Raw genomic sequence first — 22,147 nt, 5'->3', positions numbered from 1 at the left:
CCCCACCAGGAACATAACGCCTTTTGGGATGCTTGGAGAGATCTGTACGTCTTGGAAATTCTGAAAAGAAAAAAATTCCAACCCTGAGTCTGTCAGTTTTCCTGAGCCAACTGGAGAAAAGGTGCTTCTGACCTGGTGGTTTTAGGTGACACCCAGGGACAGCCACCAGCGAGTGAGTGTCCTGCTACAGAACCTCTCAGACTTCCCAGCAGCCCCAGCCCAGCAGCAGCTTCCTTTGCTCTCACCGGTGTGTCCTGAACATGCTTTCCCCTCTCCTGAGTGTTGTTGAACGTGGGCCACACATTCATGCACCTCTCAAAACGGGGCCTCCTGTGAAGCTGAGAACAGATCGGGGTTGGTTAGGGTTGTGCCTCCTCATCACCTGAGAGGCCCCTATTTCCTGGCTGATCCTGTAAGCGTATTAGTGCCCTCAGTCATCTTTTGACGACCCAAATGACAAGGGGCTGTTTTCATAAAGCAAATGGAGGCCCTAGGTGTGAAATCCACTCTTTCTCCTTCCCTTCTTTTAGGTGACAGGTTTCAATTTTTTAAAAAGTGGGCCAGGCGTGGTGGCTCACGCTTGTATTCCCAGCACTTTGGGAAGCCAAGGCTGGTGGATCATGAGGCCAGGAGTTCAAAACCAGCCTGGCCAAAATGCTGAAACCCCATCTCTACTAAAATTACAAAAATTAGCCAGGTATGTGATGGCGGACACCTGTAATCCCAGCTACTCGGGAGGCTGAGGCAGGAGAATCACTTGAAGCCCAGGAGGCTGAGGTTGCAGTGAGCTGAGATCGCGCCACTGCACTCCAGCCTGGGCAACAAGAGTGAGACTGTCATGCGCGCACACACACACACACACACACACACAAATTGGGGAAATTCCTATATATCCTGCAGCTGGAGAGTAAGGCATCCTGATGTGGCCCAAATTTTCCTCTCCCCTACCTCTAAGGTCTAAACTACCAAATCAATCAGGACACCCCCCCGCCCCACAGAGTGCAGGCCCAGCCATCCTCGAATGGCAGGTGAAATGCCCTCATTCGTGGGAGTAAGCCATTTTATCTTTGAGACAGAGTCAAGGTCAGGTGACCAAGTGGGAATGAAGATCATAGGACATCGTCGCAAAGGGACAAACTCCACATGTTCAAAGTGAGGATAGGCCGGGCGCGGTGGCTCACTCATGTAATCCCAGCACTTTGGGAGGCCGAGGCGGGCAGATCACAAGGTCAGGAGTTCAAGACCAGCCTGGCCAACATAGTGAAACCCTGTCTCTACTAAAAATACAAAAATTAGCCGGGCACGGTGGCATGCACCTGTAATCCCAGCTACTTGGGAGGCTGAGGCAGAAGAATTGCTTGAACCTGGGAGGGACAGATTGCAGTGAGCTGAGATCACCCCACTGCACTCAAGCCTGGGCGACAGAGTGACACTGTGTCTCAAAAACAAAAATAAATAAAAGGATGAAAGAGGAAAGATCGGGATCCAAACCTGAGCTGCGGGGCCAAGAGACCAGTGATGTGCCCCAGTTTCTTTGGTGAGAAGTTGAATCATTTAGCTCAGTGGTTCTCAAACCTGAGCCTGCCTGTCATTGGAAGGGCTTGTTAAAATAGATTGTAAATAAGCAAGCAGGCTGCACCGTTTCGACTCAGGGGTTCTGAGGCGGAGCCTACGACCTGCGTCTCTAACGAGCTCCCAGGTGCTGCTGCTCTGCTGAACCAGGGAACACACTTTGAGGATGCCTGTCCTAGAGCTTCTGGTGTATCAGCAGTTAAGAACTGTCTGCACACAAGTCAGGTTTCACCACGCTAGGCAGGGACAGACAGAGCTGCCACAGCCAGCTGCCCTCCCCCTGCATCAAAGGCCATACACAGTCATGACTCCTGGAAGGAGGTTTGAGGCTGTTACATGCCAGCGAGTTACTTGCCAGGTTTTGAACAGCTAACAGCATTTCTGGATAGTGATACTAACGCTAGAACTCTGCCCCTGGGGCCCTGTCATCTGGCTCTCAGCCTGGAAGAAGAGTCTTGCAAGGAAATGGAAAAGCTGCAAAAGTGCAGGGAACTAACTTCAGGCCAATTTCTTTGTTTTTTCTTGCTTTTTTGAGCCAGGGTCTTGCTTCATTGCCCAGGCTGGAGTGCAGTGGTGCGATCCTGGCCCAGTGCAACCTCCGCCTCCCAGGTTCAAGTGTTTCTCCTGCCTCAGCCTCCCGAGTAGCTGGGACTACAGGCGCCTGCTACCACGCCTGGCTAATTTTTTTGTATTTTTAGTAGAGACGGGGTTTCACTGTATTGTCCAAGCTGGTGTCAAACTCCTGAGCTCGGGCAATCTGCCCGTCTCGGCCTCCCAAAGTGCTGGGATTGCAGGCGTGCCACTGCGCATGGCCCGTTCTTTTTTGCTCTGGGCCAAGCTCCTATTTTGGGGTAGGCTACTACTCCCAATAGGAGGCAGGAAAACAGCTGGGCTGTAAGAAAGGAACCAGCACATCACCAAACTGTCCTTTGTAGGGCACCTTGAATACACCACAAAGATACAGCCATGTGTAAAGTGCAGAGCTGGGGTTTCTGGGACAAAGATGAACACTCTTATTTTGTATGTTTCAACCAAAATTGAAAACAGTATTAAGGATTTACTTTTATGAATCCAAGACCACTGAGCAAGATAAGAGGCTAACAGAACAAAGGGGGTAGGGCCCCATATCTTTTTTTTTTCCTTTTTGTGGAGAACGGGGTCTCGCTATATTGCCCAGGGAGGTCCTGAACTCCTGGGCTCAAGCTATCCTCCCGTCTCTGCCTCCCCAAGAGCTGGGATTACAGGCGTGAGCCACCGCGCCCGGCAGGGCCCCTTATCTCTAGACTCTGTCCCCAAGAGTCTAGTCTTGGGCCTGTAACCGGCCATCCTGGCTTTGGCTCTCTGGCCACAGTGATAGCCACAGTCAGAATGGGCTGCTGGGAGGGTTGGGGAGAGCGGGCCTGTGCCGCAGACGCATGCCACCGCAAGGCTCAGGCTGAGGCACTCCCTCCTCCACCCGGGGGAAGGGGGACAGCAAAGCCGGTTCGGGTGCTGCCCTGAAGGAAAGCAGCTCATGAGGCCTTACTGCCCTGACACCAATTTGTGTCACTCTTTGTGACTGGAGCTACACACAGCCCCACTTTCTATCAGCATTTCCCCTGTGCGAAGGAAGACAAAAAAAAAAAAAAAAATTCACATCTAGTTTTGTAGGCATTTAATAGTTTACCAATTGGTACAATAAGATTTTTTAATATGCAGAAAACATGAATAAATTTTGTTTTACACAGTCTGAGAGCAACAAATCTTACTGTAAAACACGAGAGCAATATTATATACATTCCTTTACTGATTTTTTAAAATTGTGTCAATATCTTCAGTGAACTCTTACAATCTGGGGAACTGTTTTCCTCAATTACCACTTCAGCAACGTTCATACGAAATCAAGGCTTGCCTTCATGTCAGTGTCAGGATCAACTTTAACTCGAAGAGTTTGTGTTTGTCTCTAACATCTTCAGAGTGAGCTTTAGGGATGCCTGAAGGATGGACAGTACAAGCAAGCAGCTACTTCCATGATACAGTGGGAAGATAAAAAGGCCCATTCAGTCCAGCCGTGACCTGTAAATCCAGCTTGCCCTCCCCCCCACCCCACTGGAAAAAAAATCCAAAACCTTTTTCCACCAGTTTTTTACATGTCGCTTCTCTACCAGGAGATTCTTCTTTGCGTCATCTAGATGAACACACTGGACTTATATACAGCTGGACATGAAAGAGTAACCAATTTAAGTGCCTTTTCCTTCAACAATTTTAACTTCAGTTGCTTAAGGATGATCAAGCCACCAATATCAACAAAATATCCTTTACTTTTAAATAGTTTTTCTTTAAGTTTAAAGAAAACCTATTTAACGAGTGATATTACTGGGAAAGTTCACACAGAAACAGAAAGAGGCGAACGGGAGAGCAGGGCACTGGCAGTGGGGAGACGGGGCTTGGTAAATCTAAAGCCAAAGCTTCCAAAGACTACAGCGAATGCTCCCCAGCCCGGGACGACTTGCTAACACTAGTGATTTTGAGAGTAGTGCTCTGGGCACACCATTGGTCACACCACACACAGACGAACCAGGACGGTCTTAGTCTCCTAAAGTGCAAGATGCCGTGACAACAGGCAACTAGGCTCCACGCGATGTCTAAACCAGTCTCCGTGGCATGCACTCTCAAGAGCGCAGCTAGGATTTCTTGGGCACGTTACAGATATATATTTGGGTGGCACTGGAATGTCTGTTTTCACACACACACACAGTCAATAATCATCTGAGGATGCAATTCTACCAGCTTTTTATTTCTTAAATAAGTGGCCAATTTGATTGAGAAAGTGACAAAGCAGCAGTGAACCTCTAAACCAATTAATAAAAGTCCTCTACTTACAATCCAAACCAGTAACCTCATCATTGTCCTTATCCCAGGCAAGGCACAGGGTTAGACAGCAGACAGAGAAAACAGAGAACACAGTCAGAAAGGGCATCAACAGGACAGTGTCAGACAGCAGTGCAGGAAATTCTGCAAATCTGATTCCAGGTTGTAGACGGACTGCTCTCCCCCACCCCTTCGTTATTAAACAGGGCTCATTACATGTGGACCCAGTTGTGGGCCATCCCTGAGATTCAATGTTCGCTGCTTCTCACATGGAGGATGTCTGGTAACTCAACTCAGCAGCAGGCTGTGGCAATCTCCCAAGTAAGGATAACTTTGTTTACAGAGTAATCGTTTCCTCCTCCTTTGTCAACGCCAAGTCGCTGTGTGCTGCAGGGGAAGACACGCTTGCTTCCTCCTGCATCGGTACCATTCTCCTTTATTGTTCAATATCTATGAGTGATTTCTAGATGTTGTGGCTTACCCTTAAACAATTCATGCTAAAAATGAATTAAAATACAAGACATTTATACATGTACAAACAAATGTTAAGATGCACCATTTCTATGTATTTATATTTCTCAAAATAGGACAGAAAATAGCAGCAAACAAGAACAAAGATATTTTCCATAGTTTTTGTAGAAAAATCCAGTCAGAAGAGCTAAGGGAAAAAGACTTTTCAATGTAAGCAGGGTTGTGAGGCAATATTGTCCTGAAAATTCACCTACTGTATGTATTTAAGGAATTAGCTTAAGATGTAATTTTTGTCCTCAAAAATAGCCATTAGTTCTCAAAACTTTCCCTTCCAGAGACATCTCTCAGGAATCTAAAAACAAACAAGCAAACAAACAAAAAGACACAAGCTAGACATAAAGCTGCTTCTAGTTAATATACGGCCTAGTCTCTGTGTGTATCTACAGGACGCTAACTCTCACCCTTTGTCTTTTGCAGGAACCAATTTTCCATTACATACTAAAGGGGACATTTAAAAAATCACATAGTACACAAATGAATAAAACGCAATTCAGAATTTTATCTTTGTTAAACTGTCACCGTTATCTCATTGTTCTGTTAACTTTTCAAATAACTCTCTTGGAAACAAAAAAAACCTGTTGGTTAGCTAAGCAATGGAATTCTTTATTAATAACTGACAATGGAATAGTGCTCCAAAAGTCATGGGTAAAAATTCTCTTAAACCTACTTGTAACTTTGGGTCAAAATATACAACATATCCGGGTTGTGTAAAATGTCGAGCGGCTAAATTAGAGGGGGACATAACGGAAGTGATTTTCCTTCGGCTGGAAAAAAATCCCCAGAGTCAGACCTAGTTTTCAGAAGCATTAAGATCAAAAAGTGTTTGTTCTAAAGCATGGCATTCCACAGCAAGATTTATTCTACTTGTCCGTTTTAGCACTTTTTCAAAAACCCAGGACTAAGGACATGGAGGTTGATGTGTATGATACACACATACAGACTTATCCACTTACAGATAGGCCCATATACTTACAAACATTTACATATAAACAAAAGGTGAAAACAGTACATTTTTATGCACGCTCCATTAAACCCTGTCATTTTTTTTAAAACTTGTAAGTGAAACAGTTTAAATCAATATCAGATTCATGTTGAAAAACAAACTGCTGTATTCCTCCCACTCCTTTCAAATGGGCACACAGAACCTTCTCAGTATTTCTGTCATTATGTAATGCACATTGCACATCCCTAAAAAACACCAAAAACGAATAGTGATTTGTACCATGACACGCTCAATGGGAAGATTAAATTCTACTTGGAAGTCACATCACTACACAGTCTAATAGTATGGAGAATACAACTAGAAGTATGTCTAGTGTGGAAAATAGAAGCTTAGAGTATGACAGTATTTTTTGACCTGTTTACAAAGCATTAAGACCCAAATGAAATAAATGAGTTGCTATTAGCTGCTGAGATTTTTCTTGAGATTTACAGTCATTTTCTTACATAAATATACCACTAGCCTCTGCGTGATAGGCTGCCAAAACAAATATATCCTACTGATTTGGCAAATGTGTCATGACAAAAATTCCAATGTATAATCCCCATTCATTACATAGATGGTTCAGAAGATTCTGAGTTGTAGCCTTATTATCTAAAATCCTTAAAGAAGATTTATTAAGCACACTTAAGTGATGTTACATAGATACACATTTCAGAAAAAGCCCTAATAACCACCACTTTTCCCCAAATGAGGCCATCAAGTCAGGCACCAACAGATAGCAGAAAGAAAAACAGGAATTAATAATCCAACATAAAATGACACTGTCAACTATTCAGTTTAGTGCCCTAGTTCAATTGATTCGACTTCTGCCTTCTTAGGCCTGGTGTGACCAATGCCAGCCCAGGTTCTTAAACCCCTATGGTACTTCTAGACAACGTATGTAAATTTACAGTATACAATTTGGATTCACCATGCATGAATACTTTGTGTGTAACATTTAATAAGCTCAATCTACATCCAGAATAATTTACATGAAAGGACAATATTTATTTAAACAGAGCTCAATGGGGTAACCATGGTATCATCAGAGTGCATCCAGAGGAAAAGAGGGAGGAGGGGCCGAAGGAGACGCAATCAACGGCACTCCCACACTTTTACTGTTTGATCTACGCTGCCAGTGACGACATAGGGTGCCGTCTTGTGGAAATCTGAAAGAAAAAGAAATGGTTTATTTAAAACTCACACGTAAGCCTGGACAACAAACATAGTGAGACCCCCTCTCTACAAAATACAAAATTAAAAGAAAAATTAGCTGGGCATGGTACTGTGTGCCTGTAGTCCCAGCTACTCGGGAGACTGACGCAGAACTGTTTGAGCTGGGAAGCTGAGGCTGCAGCGAGCCATGACTGCACCACTGCACTCCAGCCTGGGTGACAGAGCAAGACCCTGCCCGGTCCCAACCCTCCATCACACTGAGCCAGATACAATTTTTAATGAGCCACAAAATAAGAAAGTCCAAATGCCAGTAGTTTTCGTGTTTCTCTAATATACCATAACCCAAGAAGGTATCTAGTTTGCCAATTCAGTTAGGGAAGTTGAGACTCAATGATCAAATCCTGTATTAACATCTCAATAAAAACGCCTGTTCCTGTTTGACCCATCCCAAATGGGGCTCAAATCCTTTTTTTTCTTTTTTCAAAGGCAGGGTCTCACTATGTTGCCCAGGCTGGAGTGCAGTGGCTGTTCAAAGGTGCGATCCCACTACTGATCAGCAAGGGAGTTTTGACCTGCTCTGTTTCTGACCTGGGCCAGGTCACTCCTCCTTAGGCAACCTGGGAGTCTCCTGTTCCCAGGAGGTCACCACATTGATGCTGCACTTAGTGCAAACATCCCATCAGCACAGCACACTGTAACCCAGAACTCCTGGGCTCAAGCAATCCTCCAGCCTCAGCCTCCTGAGTAGCTGGGACTAAGGCACAGCAGGGCTCAAATCTAACAATACACAGTCTCGCCATATCCATTTACTGAACACGATGTTCCAGGCATGGCATAAATGCTCCATATTTGTGCCTAATCCTTGAACCAATCCTGTGAGGCAGGTATTAGCCCATCTTACCCAGGCTTTGGTCCATTATACTTTAGTGCATTTATTATACTTGACTGTATTCACTCTCTTAAATTCCAGATTCAAGTCCAGATGATAGTGAGGATGTTTACTCAAATCAAATACAATTTTCTGAGTTTCTAGTATCTGATAGTATACACCTGCCAGAGGGAAAGGTTGAGGAAGATTTTGTTTGAGAAACAAACTAATAGGGGAGAAAAATTACCCACCAGAGTGGTAAGTAACCTCTTCACAAATTGTGGTTTCCAAAACCAATGTTGTGCAGTGGAGAAAGTAATGTTTTTATTATAAGGCTAATGATGGAAAGAGTTAACGGGAAAGGAGAATTTAAAACAAATGGTAGGAATCCACAAGATTTTCATCTGTCTTCTCTATTCTGCCCTGAAAGCACAGTCATTTCTTACCTGGCAAAGTCCACACGATTATGTAAAACACAGTTTGTCTGGCACTCCAAAATCTAATGTTCAGAGACCTCGCGAGGCGTACATACCCAAGGAGGTAACAAAGTGTTCATGCGCATTGAGGGTCTTCATGCATCGCTTGTTCTTGTAATCCCATACGCGTAGGGTCTTGTCATCAGCACAACTCAAAATAAACTTCCCCCCAGAATGGAACAGAACTCCACGTACCCAGTTATCATGACCCACCTTAAAAACAAAAAAGTTATTTGACTCAGTAAAAGGCAAAATGTTTAAATAGCATCTATTTCATAATACAATAAAACTATACATACCAAAAATATCGAAAGACCAGAAGAAAATAAAAGTCTAGGGGATTCTAGATTAAAGGAAACTGAAAACTCATAAGACATGAGCAGCGAATATAACGTACGATCCCTGACTGGGTCCTGGATGAGGGTTAAAAAGAAGTCCCGCAGGGCATTATGGAAATAACAAGAACAAATCTCAATATGTAGTCTATCAATGGTAAATTTCTTGAGTGTGAATAATTTTATTGTGGTTATTTATATACTAGCCTTGTTCTTAGGTGGTTCATGCTAAACTACTTGGGCGTAAAGTGTTACGATGTCTCCAATGAACGCTCAAATGATTTCAGCAAAATATACACACATACACGAAGGAAAACCAACGAATGGTAACTAGGTGAAGGATATACAGGCATTCACTATATATCCATCCATCCATCCATCCACCCACCCACCCATCCATCCATCCAATCATCCATCTATCCATCCAATCATCCATCCATCCATCCATCCATCCAATCATCCATCCATCCATCCATCCATCCAATCATCCATCCATCCATCCATCCAATCATCCATCCATCCATCCATCCATCCAATCATCCATCCATCCATCCATCCATCCAATCATCCATCCATCTATCCAATCATCCATCCATCCATCCATCCAATCATCCATCCATCTATCCATCAATCCAATCATCCATCCATCCAATCATCCATCCATCCATCCATCCAATCATCCATCCATCCATCCATCCAATCATCCATCCATCTATCTAATCATCCATCCATCTATCCATCCATATTTCCCCTGTCGCAGCAGTTCTGTTCTTGCAATTTATCTTTAAGGACATACCCAGAGATTTAGTTAACAAAGATGTTCACAAAGCATTGTCTGTAGATCAGTGTAGAAGAGCATCTAACAACATGAGCAAGGATCACATACTTTCTAAATTAAAGGTTTGCTACAAAGCTACCTTAAGGGGCATGATACCATTTTTATAAAAAATAGCACATTCATCTACACATTAAAGAAAAAGGCTTAGACCTGCACAGTTGAACATGGTAGCTACTGTCCATGTACACCTACTTTAATATATAATAGTTAAGATTACATACAACCAACAATTCAGTTCTTCAGTCTCACTAGCCACATTTCAAGAGTATAATAGCTGCATGTGGCTAGTAGCTACCACGCTGGATAGTGCAGTTATAGCACAGCATTGCAAAATTTTGTTTTGTTTTAAAAAGAGACAGCAACTCTGTTGCCCAGGCTGGAGTATAGTGGCATGATCACGGCTCACTAAAGCCTCAAATTCCTGGGTTCAAGTAATCCTCCTGCCTTAGCCTCCCAAGTAGCTAGGACTATAGGCATGCATCATCATGCATGACTAATTTTTAAACTTTTATTTTGGTAGAGACAGGGTCTTGTTATGTTGCTCAGGCTGGTCTCAAACTCCTGGGCTCCTCCTGCCTTGGCCTCCCAAAGTCCTGGGATTACAGGTGTGAGCCACTGTGCCTGGCCAAGAGTATGTTTTTCTTGTTTCTTTTCTTTTTTTTTCTGGAGACAGAGTCTCACTTCATTGCCCAGGCTGGAGGGCAATGGTGCGATCTTGGCTCACTGCAACCTCCGTCTCCCAGGTGCAAACGATTCTCGAGCCTCAGCCTCCCGAGTAGCTGGGATTACAGACATGCGCCACCATGCCCGGCTTTTTTTTTTTGAGATGGTTTCACTCTTGTTGCCCAGGCTGGAGTACAATGGCGTGATCTGGGCTCACCGCAACCTCCGCCTCCCAGGTTAAAGTGATTCGCCTGCCTCAGCCTTCCCAAGTAGCTGGGATTACAGGCATGTGCCACCATGCCTGGCTAATTTTGTGTTTTTAGTAGAGATGGGGTTCCTCCATGTTGGTCAGGCTGGTCTCGAACTCCCGACCTCAGGTGATCCACCCATCTTGGCCTCCCAAAGTGCTGGAATTACAGGCGTGAGCCACCGCGCCTGGCCACGCCCAGCTAATTTTTGTAATTTTAGTAGAGACGGGCTTTCACCATGTTGGCCAGGCTGGTCCTGAACTCCTGACCTCAGGTGATCCACCTGCCTCAGCCTCCAAAAGTGCTGGGATTGCAGGAGTGAGCCACTGCACCTGGCCTGCTTTATTTTAATTATATATCATCTTTTCTTAACAGCAACATGGTATAGCTGAACTCCGCTCAGAATACTACTAAAGGAGAGTTTCATTTTCTTTTTATTTATTTATTTATTTATTTTTTGAGGCGGAGTCTCGCTCTGTCGCCCAGGCTGGAGTGCAGTGGTGCCATCTCCGGTCACTGCAAGCTCCGCCTCCCGGGTTCACGCCATTCTCCTGCCTCAGCCTCCCGAGTAGCTGGGACTACAGGCACCCGCCACCACGCCCGGCTAATTTTTTGTATTTTTAGTAGAGACGGGGTTTCACCATGTTAGCCAGGATGGTCTCAATCTCCTGACCTCGTGATCTGCCTGCCTCGGCCTCCCAAAGTGCTGGGATTACAGGCGTGGGCCACCGTGCCCGGCCGACAGTTTCATTTTCTAATCAGTTCTTGAAGATGCTTCCACATATGTCTGTCATATCCTACAGAGAGACAATCACTTCAAGGTATCATTAGCACCTAAAAAATCTCTAAACAAATGTGGATGCCAAATTATAAAAACTACTACTAAACAAACATCCACAGATCTCCTTGGAACTCCTTTAGGCACATAGGAATGTCCACAATCCCTTACTAGTATTGACATATCTTTCTATGGAAATACAGATGCTCCTAAATAAGCCAAATAAACTAGATCATGTGAGCAAGGAGGTATAACAGTTAAAAGGATTCATATAAATAAAGTGAAACAGAGAAACAAACATCTTCAACAGTGAACAGGTCTCTAAGAATGCTGCTTTTTCTCCGTAAGAGATGTTAAACATTTATTTTATTTTTTTTTGAGACGGAGTCTCGCTCTGTCGCCCAGGCTGGAGTGCAGTGGCGCGATCTTGGCTCACTGCAAGCTCCACCTCCCGGGTTCACGCCATTCTCCTGCCTCAGCCTCCCGAGTAGCTGGGACTACAGGTGCCTGCCACCACGCCCAGCTAATTTTTTGTATTTTTTGGTAGAGACGGGATTTCACTGTGTTAGCTCGATCTCCTGACCTCGTGATCCACCCGCCTCGGCCTCCCAAAGTGCTGGGATTACAGGCGTAAGCCACCGCTCCCGGCTGAGATATCACACAATTTTTAAAGATACAGTGAGCTAGCAGCATCTCCCCCTCAAACACTGACTGGCTCTACAGATTCTTTATAGAATCTGCATTCTAGAGAAATAACTTTCACATCACTATAACAACAACAAAAGCTAAAGGAAAACTATCTTTATAAAGAAGTTATTTTAAAGCCCAGAATAATTCAGATTATTTAAGATATCATAAAGCATTAATCCAAAAAGGTATAAACAGTGAAGATGCAAAAGAAACGGTAAGATTATGCAAACTTACGAGGGTCATAAGGCACATGCCAGTACTGACATCCCACATCTTAATAGTCTTGTCTCTGGATCCAGACAGCAAGAATGGCCCAGGTTTACCACTTTTTTTAGTCTACAGAAAACATAATAAAAATTAAGTTCCCCACACAAGAAGTTAGGTATGGACTTTAAATGGCTTCTATCTAATAATGATCTATATTCCCAATTTTGTTGCATCTTGGTTTTTTGTTTGTTTTCAGACGGAGTCTGGCTCTGTCGCCGAGGCTGGAGTACAGTGGTGCAATCTTGGCTCACTGCAACCTCCGCCTCCCGGGTTCAAGCGAATCTCCTGCCTCAGCCTCCCAAGTAGATGTGATTACAGGCACGCACCACCACATGTGGCTAATTTTTGTATTTTTAGTAGAGACGGGGTTTTGCCATGTTGGGCAGGCTGGTCTTGAACTCCTAACCTCAGGTGATCGGCCCACCTCGGCCTCCCAAAGTGCTGGAATTACAGGCATGAGCCACTGCGCCTAGCCCAGTTTGTTTTTATCTGTTGAAATACACAAGTCTTTCACACCATACCTATGCTATACAGGAAGGACCCAGATAATGTAAGAACAGAAGTCTCTATTTAGGTTAGGACTCAGTTTTCATAAAACCAACAGATAATAAATTTACTTTTCAAGATTTCTGTAATCACTATTTAATTTAGCTTTTACAAATCCAACCAAAACCAAATTTATTTATTTATTTTTTTGATCTGGATTAGGGAATATTTATTTATTTCAAGACAGGGTCTCATTCTGTCACCCAGGCTGGAGTGCAGTGGAACAATCATAGCTCACTGCAGCTTTGAACTCCTGGGACTCCTGGGATCAAGCGATCTTCCTGCCTCAGTCTCCCTAGTGGCTGGGACTACAGGAGTGTACCACCACACCTAGCTAAGTTTTTGAAAATTTTTTCCCTCATGAGTATAGTGGTAAGTTAAAAAAAAAAAAAAAGTTTTCTGTAGAGACAGGGGTCTTGCTATGTTGCTCAAACTCCTGGGCTCAAGTGATCCTCCTGCCTTGACTTCCCAAAGTGCTGGGATTACAGGCGTGAGCCACCACACCAGAATCAAATTTATGACATACAGCATGTAACCACCACCAGAGGGCAGTAAACAGAATCTCAAAATGCAATGGGCCAATCAAAATAAAGAGAACTCACAAGAGAAGATTCATTTAGAAAAATAAGTGGGATGGGGGTAGGGGGAGAGGAAACTGCCTCCTTTGTTTATTGAAATGTAGTTTTAAAAATACATGATAGGAATGCCTCTATCAAAATCAATGTGAAGCCAGGCACAGTGGCTCACACCAGTAATCCCAGAACTTTGGGAAGTTGAGGTGGTCGGATCACTTGAGGCCACGAGTTTGAGAGCTGCCTGGCCAACAGGGCAAAACCTTGTTTCTACTAAAAATATAAAAATTAGCTGGCAGGGTGGTACATGCATACGTGGTCCCAGCTACTCAGGAGGCTGAGGCAGGAGAATCGCCTGAACCTGGGAGGCGGAGGTTGCAGTGAGCCGAGATTGTGCTACTGTACTCCAGCCTGGGCGACAGAGTGAGACTGTCTCAAAAACAAAAGTTTTAGACCATTCATTTTCATTCATTAGAAACAGAGATCTTGCTATGTTGTCCCAGGCGGAACTTTAACTTCTGGACACAAGTGATCCTCTTGCCTCAGCCTCCTGAGTAGCTAGGACTGTAGCCATGTGCCGCTGTACCTTGTAATTTTTAACATATTAATAATAAACACCAAAACCATAAAGATCAGAAAGAAATGTGTTAAAACTCCAGGCTCAGCTAGTACTTTTAAATGATCAAGAACATCAGAGGCTGCCATATGAATTAGTCTTCATTTAAAGAAACATTTGTACTATCACATCTGGGATTAATTTTAAAAAATAAATACTGAACTGCATTTTACCATAAATTTATAAATAAAATCATTATCTTCATTAATGAAGGCTATTTTTCTGACAGAAAACTTTAACCTCTCCCTCAAGTTTTGTTTTACATTGAGATGATGTCATAACAATGGTTTTTCTGATAAATTTCAATTCTTTAGGAGAATACCCATCACGTATCAAATCAAGGATAGGCTGACAGCAATAATCATCACTGGTTAAATAATGTAAACACATCAGCAAGCTGTTAAGAGTAGAGAATTTCAAGATTCAGAATTGTGGGATGCAGATTTTTAAATGCATTAACAGCCCTGAAACAGGGAATGAGCAAAGTTATCTAAGGACTTCAGATATCAGCAATAAAACCATGAAGACATTTGTATACACAGTACCTCAGATCCTGTTGCTTCAGAGATGGAGGAATATGAGCTTTCTGGAGCCCAGGAAATGCATTCTACCACATGCTCATGCTCTCGGAGCTCAGCCTTGCATTCCTTTGTTGCTACGACCCATACACGCACAGTCTGGTCATTGGAACAGCTGGCTATCAGAGTGCCATCTTGATTTGGTCGTACCATACGTACCCATTCTCTGTGCCCTGTGAATGTCTTCACACAGTAGCTGTCAATATAAATAATAACTTACACTGTGAATGACAATCATCAGGACGCTTCCCAGAAGTGATATAAAAATATGTACTGGGATGAAGAGAATGGTACCAAGTTAGAGATGCAAGTCGACAGAATAAATGTACAATCCTGGTTAATTAAAGTGGGAACAATAAGCTAACAGACATTTCATTAAGGAGCTAATAAAATCAACATCTAGAAGATAAAATATGTGTAAGAAATAAAATCTTTCAAAACTAAATGCACACTTAAAAATATTTCCAGCCATATTGGAAAAAAGTTATGCTCTACTAATCTGAGTAAAACTAGTAACTTTGTATTACAAAAATCAAGTGTAATTCTATGCACAACCAAATTCAGCCTAACACAGGTATACCAGCACAAAGATTATTTACACTTTAATTTAAACCCACAGAGAGATCACCTAAAAGAAGACCACAGAGGAAATAAGCCATTACACAGAAATGCTTCTCAAGGACATAGAGTCTCTCCTTACAATGTCTCTGTGCTCCTTTTTGGGAGACATGTACAGATCAAACTTAGTTTTAAAGTATATTTAATATGACTGCCATAATGATCATTCTGGGTTAAAGTCGAAATGACTGTAACACCAGAAGACAATTTTGTTTTGTTTTTTATAAATATGTCTTTAAGCTGATGCCTTTTCTTTTTTTTGAGACGGAGTCTCACTCTTGTTGCCCAGGCTAGAGTGCAATGGCACAATCTCGGCTCACTGCAACCTCCGCCTCCCAGGTTCAAGTGATTCTCCTGCCTCAGCCTCCCAAGTAGCTGGGAATACAGGTGTGCGCCACCACACCCAGCTAATTTTTGTATTTTTAGTAGAGATGGGGTTTCATCATGTTGGCCAGTCTGGTCTTCAATTCCTGACCAGGTGATCTGCCCACCTTGGCCTCCCAAAGCGCTGGGATGACAGGTGTGAGCCACTGCACCTGGCCGCTGATGCCTTTTCAACTAAACTTACTTACCCAGTTTGCACTTCCCACATTTTTATAGTTTTATCCCTTGAGGCAGACACTATATGATCTCCATTGGGCATGATGGCTACTGAAGAAACATTGTGGTCATGGCCTAAAACACACAACAGCAATATATTATGAAGTAATACACCACCAAGAGCAATGAAACATCAGCTGACCATGGGATTTTACCATGGGGTTTCACTATGTCAAAGCAAGTTCTAAATACACTGGATTTTATACAAATTGGATAAGAAACCTGGATTTACACGATAAAGTTAAAAAAGTCAGTAAAAACAATCCACAAGGAAATAGTCAACTCCATTTAGGATTAAATTTCAACCTGTACAAATGGTCTAAAAACAAAAGGCATCACGATTATCAACATTTGAATATATTCATATACTTACCTCAGTGAGTCTGAATGTTTACATATGAACGCTAGGAAAACAATTTTTTTTTTTTTTTTTTTTTTTTTTTTGTGAGGCAAGGACTTGCTCTGTTACCCAGGCTAAAGTGCAGTGGTGCAATCATAGCTCACTGTAGCCTTGAACTCCTGGGCTCAAGAGCTCTTCCCGCCTCAGCCTGTCGAGTAGCTGGAACTACACAGGTGTGTACCACCACATCTGGTACCACCACACCCACAACTATTTTATTTTTTGTAGAGACAAGGTCTCCATATTTTGCCCACACTGGTCTCGAACTCCTGTCCTCAAGCAATCCCTCCTGCCTTGGCCTCCAAAAGTGCTGAGATTATAGGTGTGAGCCACTGTGCCTAGCTTCTAGGTTGATATTCTAAGATATAAAAAAGATAAAGCGAATGGATACGAAAAATGGGGAATTGGTTCTCTGTTTAAAATGGTGGGCCAGGCGCAGTGGTTCACGCCTGTAATCCCAGCACTCTGGGAGGCCGAGGCGGGTGGATCACCTGAGGTCAGGAGTTCAAGACCAGCCTGGCCAATATGGTTAAACTCTGTTTCTACTAAAAATAAAAAAATTAGCCGGGTGTAGTGGTGCTTGCCTGTATTGCCAGCTACTTTGGAGGCTGAGGTGGGAGAATCATTTGAACCTGGGAGGTGGAGGTTGCAGTGAGCAAAGATTGTGCCACTGTACTCCAGCTTGGGTGACAAAGCAAGAGGCCATCTCCAGAAAAAAAAAAAAAAAAAAAAAAAGGTGGTGTTGGGGGTAAAAAAAAAAAATGCATTAGAAAGAACTCTTTTTAAAGTTAGAGCTAGAAGATATAGGCGACTTAAAGAAAAATAAATGATAGACCTTACGTGGCTCACGCCTATAATTCCAGCACTTTGGGAGGCTGAGGCAGATCAGGAGGTCAGGAGTTCGAGACCAGCTTGACCAACATGGTGAAACCCCATCTCTACTAAAAATACAAAAATTAGACGGGCGTGGTGGCGCGTGCCTATAATCCTAGATACTCAGGAGGCGGAGGCAGGAGAATCACTTAAACCTGGGAGGCGGAGGTTGCAGTGAGCCAAGATCGCGCCACTGCACTCCAGCCTGGGCGACAGAGTGAGACACCGTCTCAAAAAAAAAACCAAACAACAACAACAAAAAAAACAGTGTTCATGCGTGGAATTCCTGTAATTATAAACTTCCCCAATGCATTTCATTTGGGACAGGGAAAACACAACCTTCAAATTATGCCCTCTAGGTAAACACAGTTTACTCATGTGTTAACATCATGGATAATCTGTATGTGTTCCTTGTACAAAATCCCAACATTCAAATGTCATCATGTATAAAGAAACAACAAAAATCCCTACGTAATGAGCATCTCCTATGTGGCAGGTACTACACCAAGATGATTTATCTTATGACTTCATCTCATCCTCATGACAACTCTATGACTCTGGTATTATTACCTCTGTTTTGCAGATGAAAGAGGTTTAAATTTTCTAATACCGTAAGTAGACAAGTAGGAATCTGAACCCAGGTGTCTGACTCCAAAGCAAATTACTCTCTTTCCACAAAACATACTGCCTCAGAAAACAGTTCCCACAACAAGACCCGGGAAATACTGAACGAGGGCATGGGGTATGTGCGCTCAGCTCATTTTACTTAAGTGAGCAAGAGAATCTGGGCTCGTTTTCACTCGACCTACTCTCTCTGGACTTCAGTTTCCCAACTAAGAAAAATTAAAACACAAACAAAACCATTTTTAACTCAAATACAGATAAATGACCTGGCAGTTTTTCTTACCAAAAAATACTCATACAAATATTTTATGTAAAGTGCTAAAAGATACTTAAAACTTCCTAATAGAAAGCACTCTCAACTACTGTGGCTTATCCCTGGACTATCTACACGATATGCTCTTCCACCAATACTGACAATTAAGAGGTGAATAAAGGAACACTGTACACTGTTAGAAACAATATTCCTTCTGAAGTAGCATGATAGAAATTACTATTAAAGCACTATCCTCTACCCCTTACCGTGCATGGTTCTGATGCATTCAAAGCCCTGAAAATCCCATAGTTTAATGGTCATATCTGCAGAACAGGAAGCCAGAAGCTTGCCGCTGTGGTCGAATGAAATGTCCTGTACAGAGTCTGTATGTCCTTTAAGAGTTCGTTCAAAATCTCCAGTCTCATAATCCCACACCTGTCAAGTGAACAGAAAATCGGTTAACACCAACTCCATCACTCCTTTCTTGTTTCACATTTGCACTCAGCAGGCCAGTCTGGCACCTTATTGAGTAACTAACCGAACAAGTAACAAAGGATAACTATTTTAGAAATATTGTATCTCATGTATAAATTGGTCTCTTTTTCTACAGGGAAAACTAATGTTGCAATTATTAAAATCTATCTCTAGAACCACATTTATAAGGTTTCTATCACATAACCAACTGTAATAGTGATAAGGTATATAAAGTCACAAGACACAGTCCGCTCCCTGTCTCAGAGCAGGAATGACATGTAAATAAGGAAACTTAAGGGGAAGAAATAAGAGGAAAGAAAGAGAAAGAGATGGAAAGGAAAGGGAAAGAAAGGGGAAGGGAAGGGAAGGAGCTTCAGAGGGCTGTAGCAGGCATTTGTATGTAGAATATTTGAGGAACAATGGAAGAATACTCGATCCTACTAGACCAGCAGAACTCAGACATCTAAAGGTCCAAGGAAAGATTTCAGAAGATGTAAACTGTTCACGAATAGCAAATGAACAAAAGCATATGTCATTTTGAGTTAAAAAATGAAATATGGCCGGGTGCAGTGGCTCACGCCTGTAATCCTAGCACTTAGGAAGGCCAAGGCGGGCGGACCACGAGGTCAGTTCGAGACTATCCTGGCTAATATGGTGAAACCCCGTCTCTACTAAAAAACACAAAAAATTAGCCAGGCACAGTGGCGGGCGCCTGTACCCCCGGCTACTCGGGAGGCTGAGGCAGAATTGCTTGAACCTGGGAGGCGGAAGCTGCAGTGAGCCAAGATCATACCACTGCACTCCAGCCTGGGTAACAAGAGTGAAACTCCATCTCAAAAAAAAAAAAAAAAAAAAAAATTATAATTGCTGGCTAAATCACTATTATAGAAAACATTATAGTGAACATTTTTTAATATAAAAAAATTCTGTCCTCATTTTATAATACCTAGGTCAGACAGTAATGGGGAGAAACAATTAGTGGGTCAAAAAGTATAAACTTTTAAAGCCTTCATATACTCTGTTAAATTGATATCCCGTAAGACTGTATCAAATGTAATGAGAATGACTACTTTATCAAAATCTTATCATCACTGGGAATTCTTATTTAATAGGTAAAATACCTTGACAATTTGACACACATATATATGTATGTGTGTCTCACTCTTGTCGCCCAGGCTGGAGTGCAGTGGCGCGATCTTGGCTCACTGCAAGCTCCGCCTCCCGGGTTCACGCCATTCTCCTGCCTCAGCCTCCCGAGTAGCTGGGACTACAGGAGCCCGCCACCACTCCCGGCTAATTTTTTGTATTTTTTAATAGAGACAGGGTTTCACCGTGTTAGCCAGGATGGTCTCGATCTCCTGACCTCGTGATCCGCCCACCTCGGCCTCCCAAAGTGCTGGGATTACAGGCATGAGCTACCGCGCCCAGTCCAATTTTTTTGTTTTTAAGACAGGGTCTCACTCTTCGCCCAGGCTGGAGTACACTGGCTCAATCATAGCTCACTGCAGCCTCCAACTCCCAGGCTCATGTGATCCTCCCATCTCAGCCTCCTGAGTAGCTAGGACTACAGGCATGCACCACCATACCTGGCTAATTTTAAGTAGAGACGAGGTCTTGCTATGTTGCCCAGGCTGGTCTCTAACTCCTGAGCTCAAGCAGTCCTCCCACCTTGGCCTCCCAAAGTCCTAGGACTACAGGCATGAGCTACCACACCCGGCCCATAATTTCAGTGTTTATTTCTTCTGCTGTTAGTAGTAAGGCCAAACCGTCGTTACTATTTGGTTAGTTGTTACTACCTTTTTGAGACAGTCTCGCTCTGTCGCCCAGGCTGGAGTGCAGTGGAGCGATCTTGGCTAACTGCAACCTCTGTCTCCTGGGTTCAAGCGAATTTCCTGCCTCAGCCTTCCAAGTAGCTGGGACTACAGGCGCATGCTGCCATGCCCAGCTAATTTTTTTGTATTTTAGTAGAGATGGGGTTTCTCCGTGTTGCTCAGGCTGGTCTTGAACTCCTGAGCTCAGGCAATCCACCCGCCTTGGCCTCCCAAAGTGCTGGGATTACAGGCATGAGCCACCGTGCCCGGCCGATTGGTTATACTTTTGTAAATGAAACTTAGTATCTGTAACTTACTTTGAAATAACCCTTAGGATAGAGGCATCTACCTAAATCTACCTATATTGCAACTATCTTATCTTTCTGTAGGTGGTTTATACAACTGTCATTTTATTGTGTCTGGAACAAAGGCAACTTAAAAACAACTCTTTTCCTAATTAAAAAAGCACAACATTAAAAGGTAATAATATGTTTACTGTGAAAAAAAATTTTTTAATGAAATACATAATTTATAAAATGAAAAGCCTGTATATTCCCGTACTCTTGGAAAGCCAATTTTAAATACATCAAGGAAAGTCCAATTTAAATGAATCCTCTACTGAATTCTTTTGCAGTATAGATTCACCCTATCAATCACTAGTTTTGTCAACCAGTATTTCACACATAACCTCCGTTTAAAGGTAAGACACACACTTTTCATTCTCCAAGAACAAAAATTGTTCAAGCACAAGGTGATCTACTGACATCAACTCAGTTAGTGACACCCGACTTTCTCAAATTCACCATCAAACTTACCTGGCAGCATGCCTCTCAGGAGCCACAATGATATTTTATTCCAATTCTGTCTTTTAAGATTCAGAACCAAATCACACGTTTCAGAGTACCTCCTGTCCCTCTTCATAGGCCCTCATTTTCAGGATCTTTTAATTTTCTTCACCCTATTAACTTTAAGTCTGCTTTTTTTTTTTTGAGACAGAGTGTGGCTCTGTCACCCAGGCTGGAGTGCAGTGGTGCAATCTCGGCTCACTGCAAACTCCGCCTCCCGGGTTCATGCCATTCTCCTGCTTCAGCCTCCCGTTAAGTCTGCTTTTAACAAAAAATTACCTTAATTGTAGCATCCTCTGAAGCAGAGACCATAACACTGAACACAGGATGGAAAATGACTCGAGTGACTGGACTCCTGTGACCACTCAATGCATATTTTTCTGGTGGACGGGGAATCCATTCTTTTGGGTCTCGTTTCTGACCAAGAGGTCCACCTGACGTAAATTCTTCTTTTGCTTCATTTAGCTTTGATTCTAATTCCATAACCTTGAAAAAGAACATGTAGTTATGTACAGATAGATTTCAATAAAAATAGCATGTGACATTTTAAAAAACTGCCTTTATTTTGCAACTACGTATGTAGGATACTTGAAAAAATTTCAGTAATCTCCAAAGCATTTGTCAACTTTAAATGAAAATTATTTATTTTATACAGCATCAAAATCTAAGTCATGTGAGGAAACTAAAAACTGAGAAAAATTCAGTACAATTGCCTTAACTCTTTAACAAAAAGAAAAATTTCGATTTGTATCTGGTGACAGAGTCCTCTACTAATTAGAGAAGGGCAGTGAATTTGTCTTGGTCCCTCTAAGGCTGCTACTCTTAGTAAGTTCTTTCCAAACCACATTATATATGGTAATAATAATATTAATAAAAGCTAATATTTATTGAGCATCTACTATGTGCTAAGCACTTTTCTAAGAGCTTTATATGATGAACTCATAACAATGTTATTTACTTATTCTAACTTTGCCTATGAAGTATCCATTTTAGGACTGGAATATTATTTGTTGTATTTACAGATAAAAATAAAAGCTCAGAGATAAAAACGACTTGTCTACGA

At 42.6% G+C, this 22,147-nt stretch overlaps 1 protein-coding gene across 4 annotated transcripts in view; it reads right to left on the bottom strand.

Moving 5' to 3' along the window:
- Nucleotides 1-3,211: 3,211 nt before the first annotated feature.
- PAFAH1B1 (platelet activating factor acetylhydrolase 1b regulatory subunit 1) overlaps nucleotides 3,212-22,147 on the bottom strand; it is a 92,804-nt gene continuing 73,868 nt past the window's right edge. For all 4 annotated transcript variants that reach the window (XM_055367142.2, XM_031003203.3, XM_055367141.2 and 1 more), the window contains 7 exons: nucleotides 21,364-21,570; nucleotides 18,221-18,389; nucleotides 15,777-15,879; nucleotides 14,554-14,782; nucleotides 12,242-12,343; nucleotides 8,512-8,668; nucleotides 3,212-7,104 (listed from right to left, as the gene is read on the bottom strand). In XM_055367142.2, coding sequence (XP_055223117.1) covers nucleotides 7,031-7,104; nucleotides 8,512-8,668; nucleotides 12,242-12,343; nucleotides 14,554-14,782; nucleotides 15,777-15,879; nucleotides 18,221-18,389; nucleotides 21,364-21,570 — 1,041 coding nt within the window. In that variant the 3' untranslated portion in view covers nucleotides 3,212-7,030. The remainder of the gene's footprint in view (nucleotides 7,105-8,511; nucleotides 8,669-12,241; nucleotides 12,344-14,553; nucleotides 14,783-15,776; nucleotides 15,880-18,220; nucleotides 18,390-21,363; nucleotides 21,571-22,147) is intronic.

The sequence above is a fragment of the Gorilla gorilla genome, chromosome 19, assembly GCF_029281585.2.
Source record: "Gorilla gorilla gorilla isolate KB3781 chromosome 19, NHGRI_mGorGor1-v2.1_pri, whole genome shotgun sequence".
NCBI lineage: Eukaryota > Metazoa > Chordata > Mammalia > Primates > Hominidae > Gorilla > Gorilla gorilla.
This window is presented reverse-complemented; position numbering and strand designations above follow the sequence as displayed.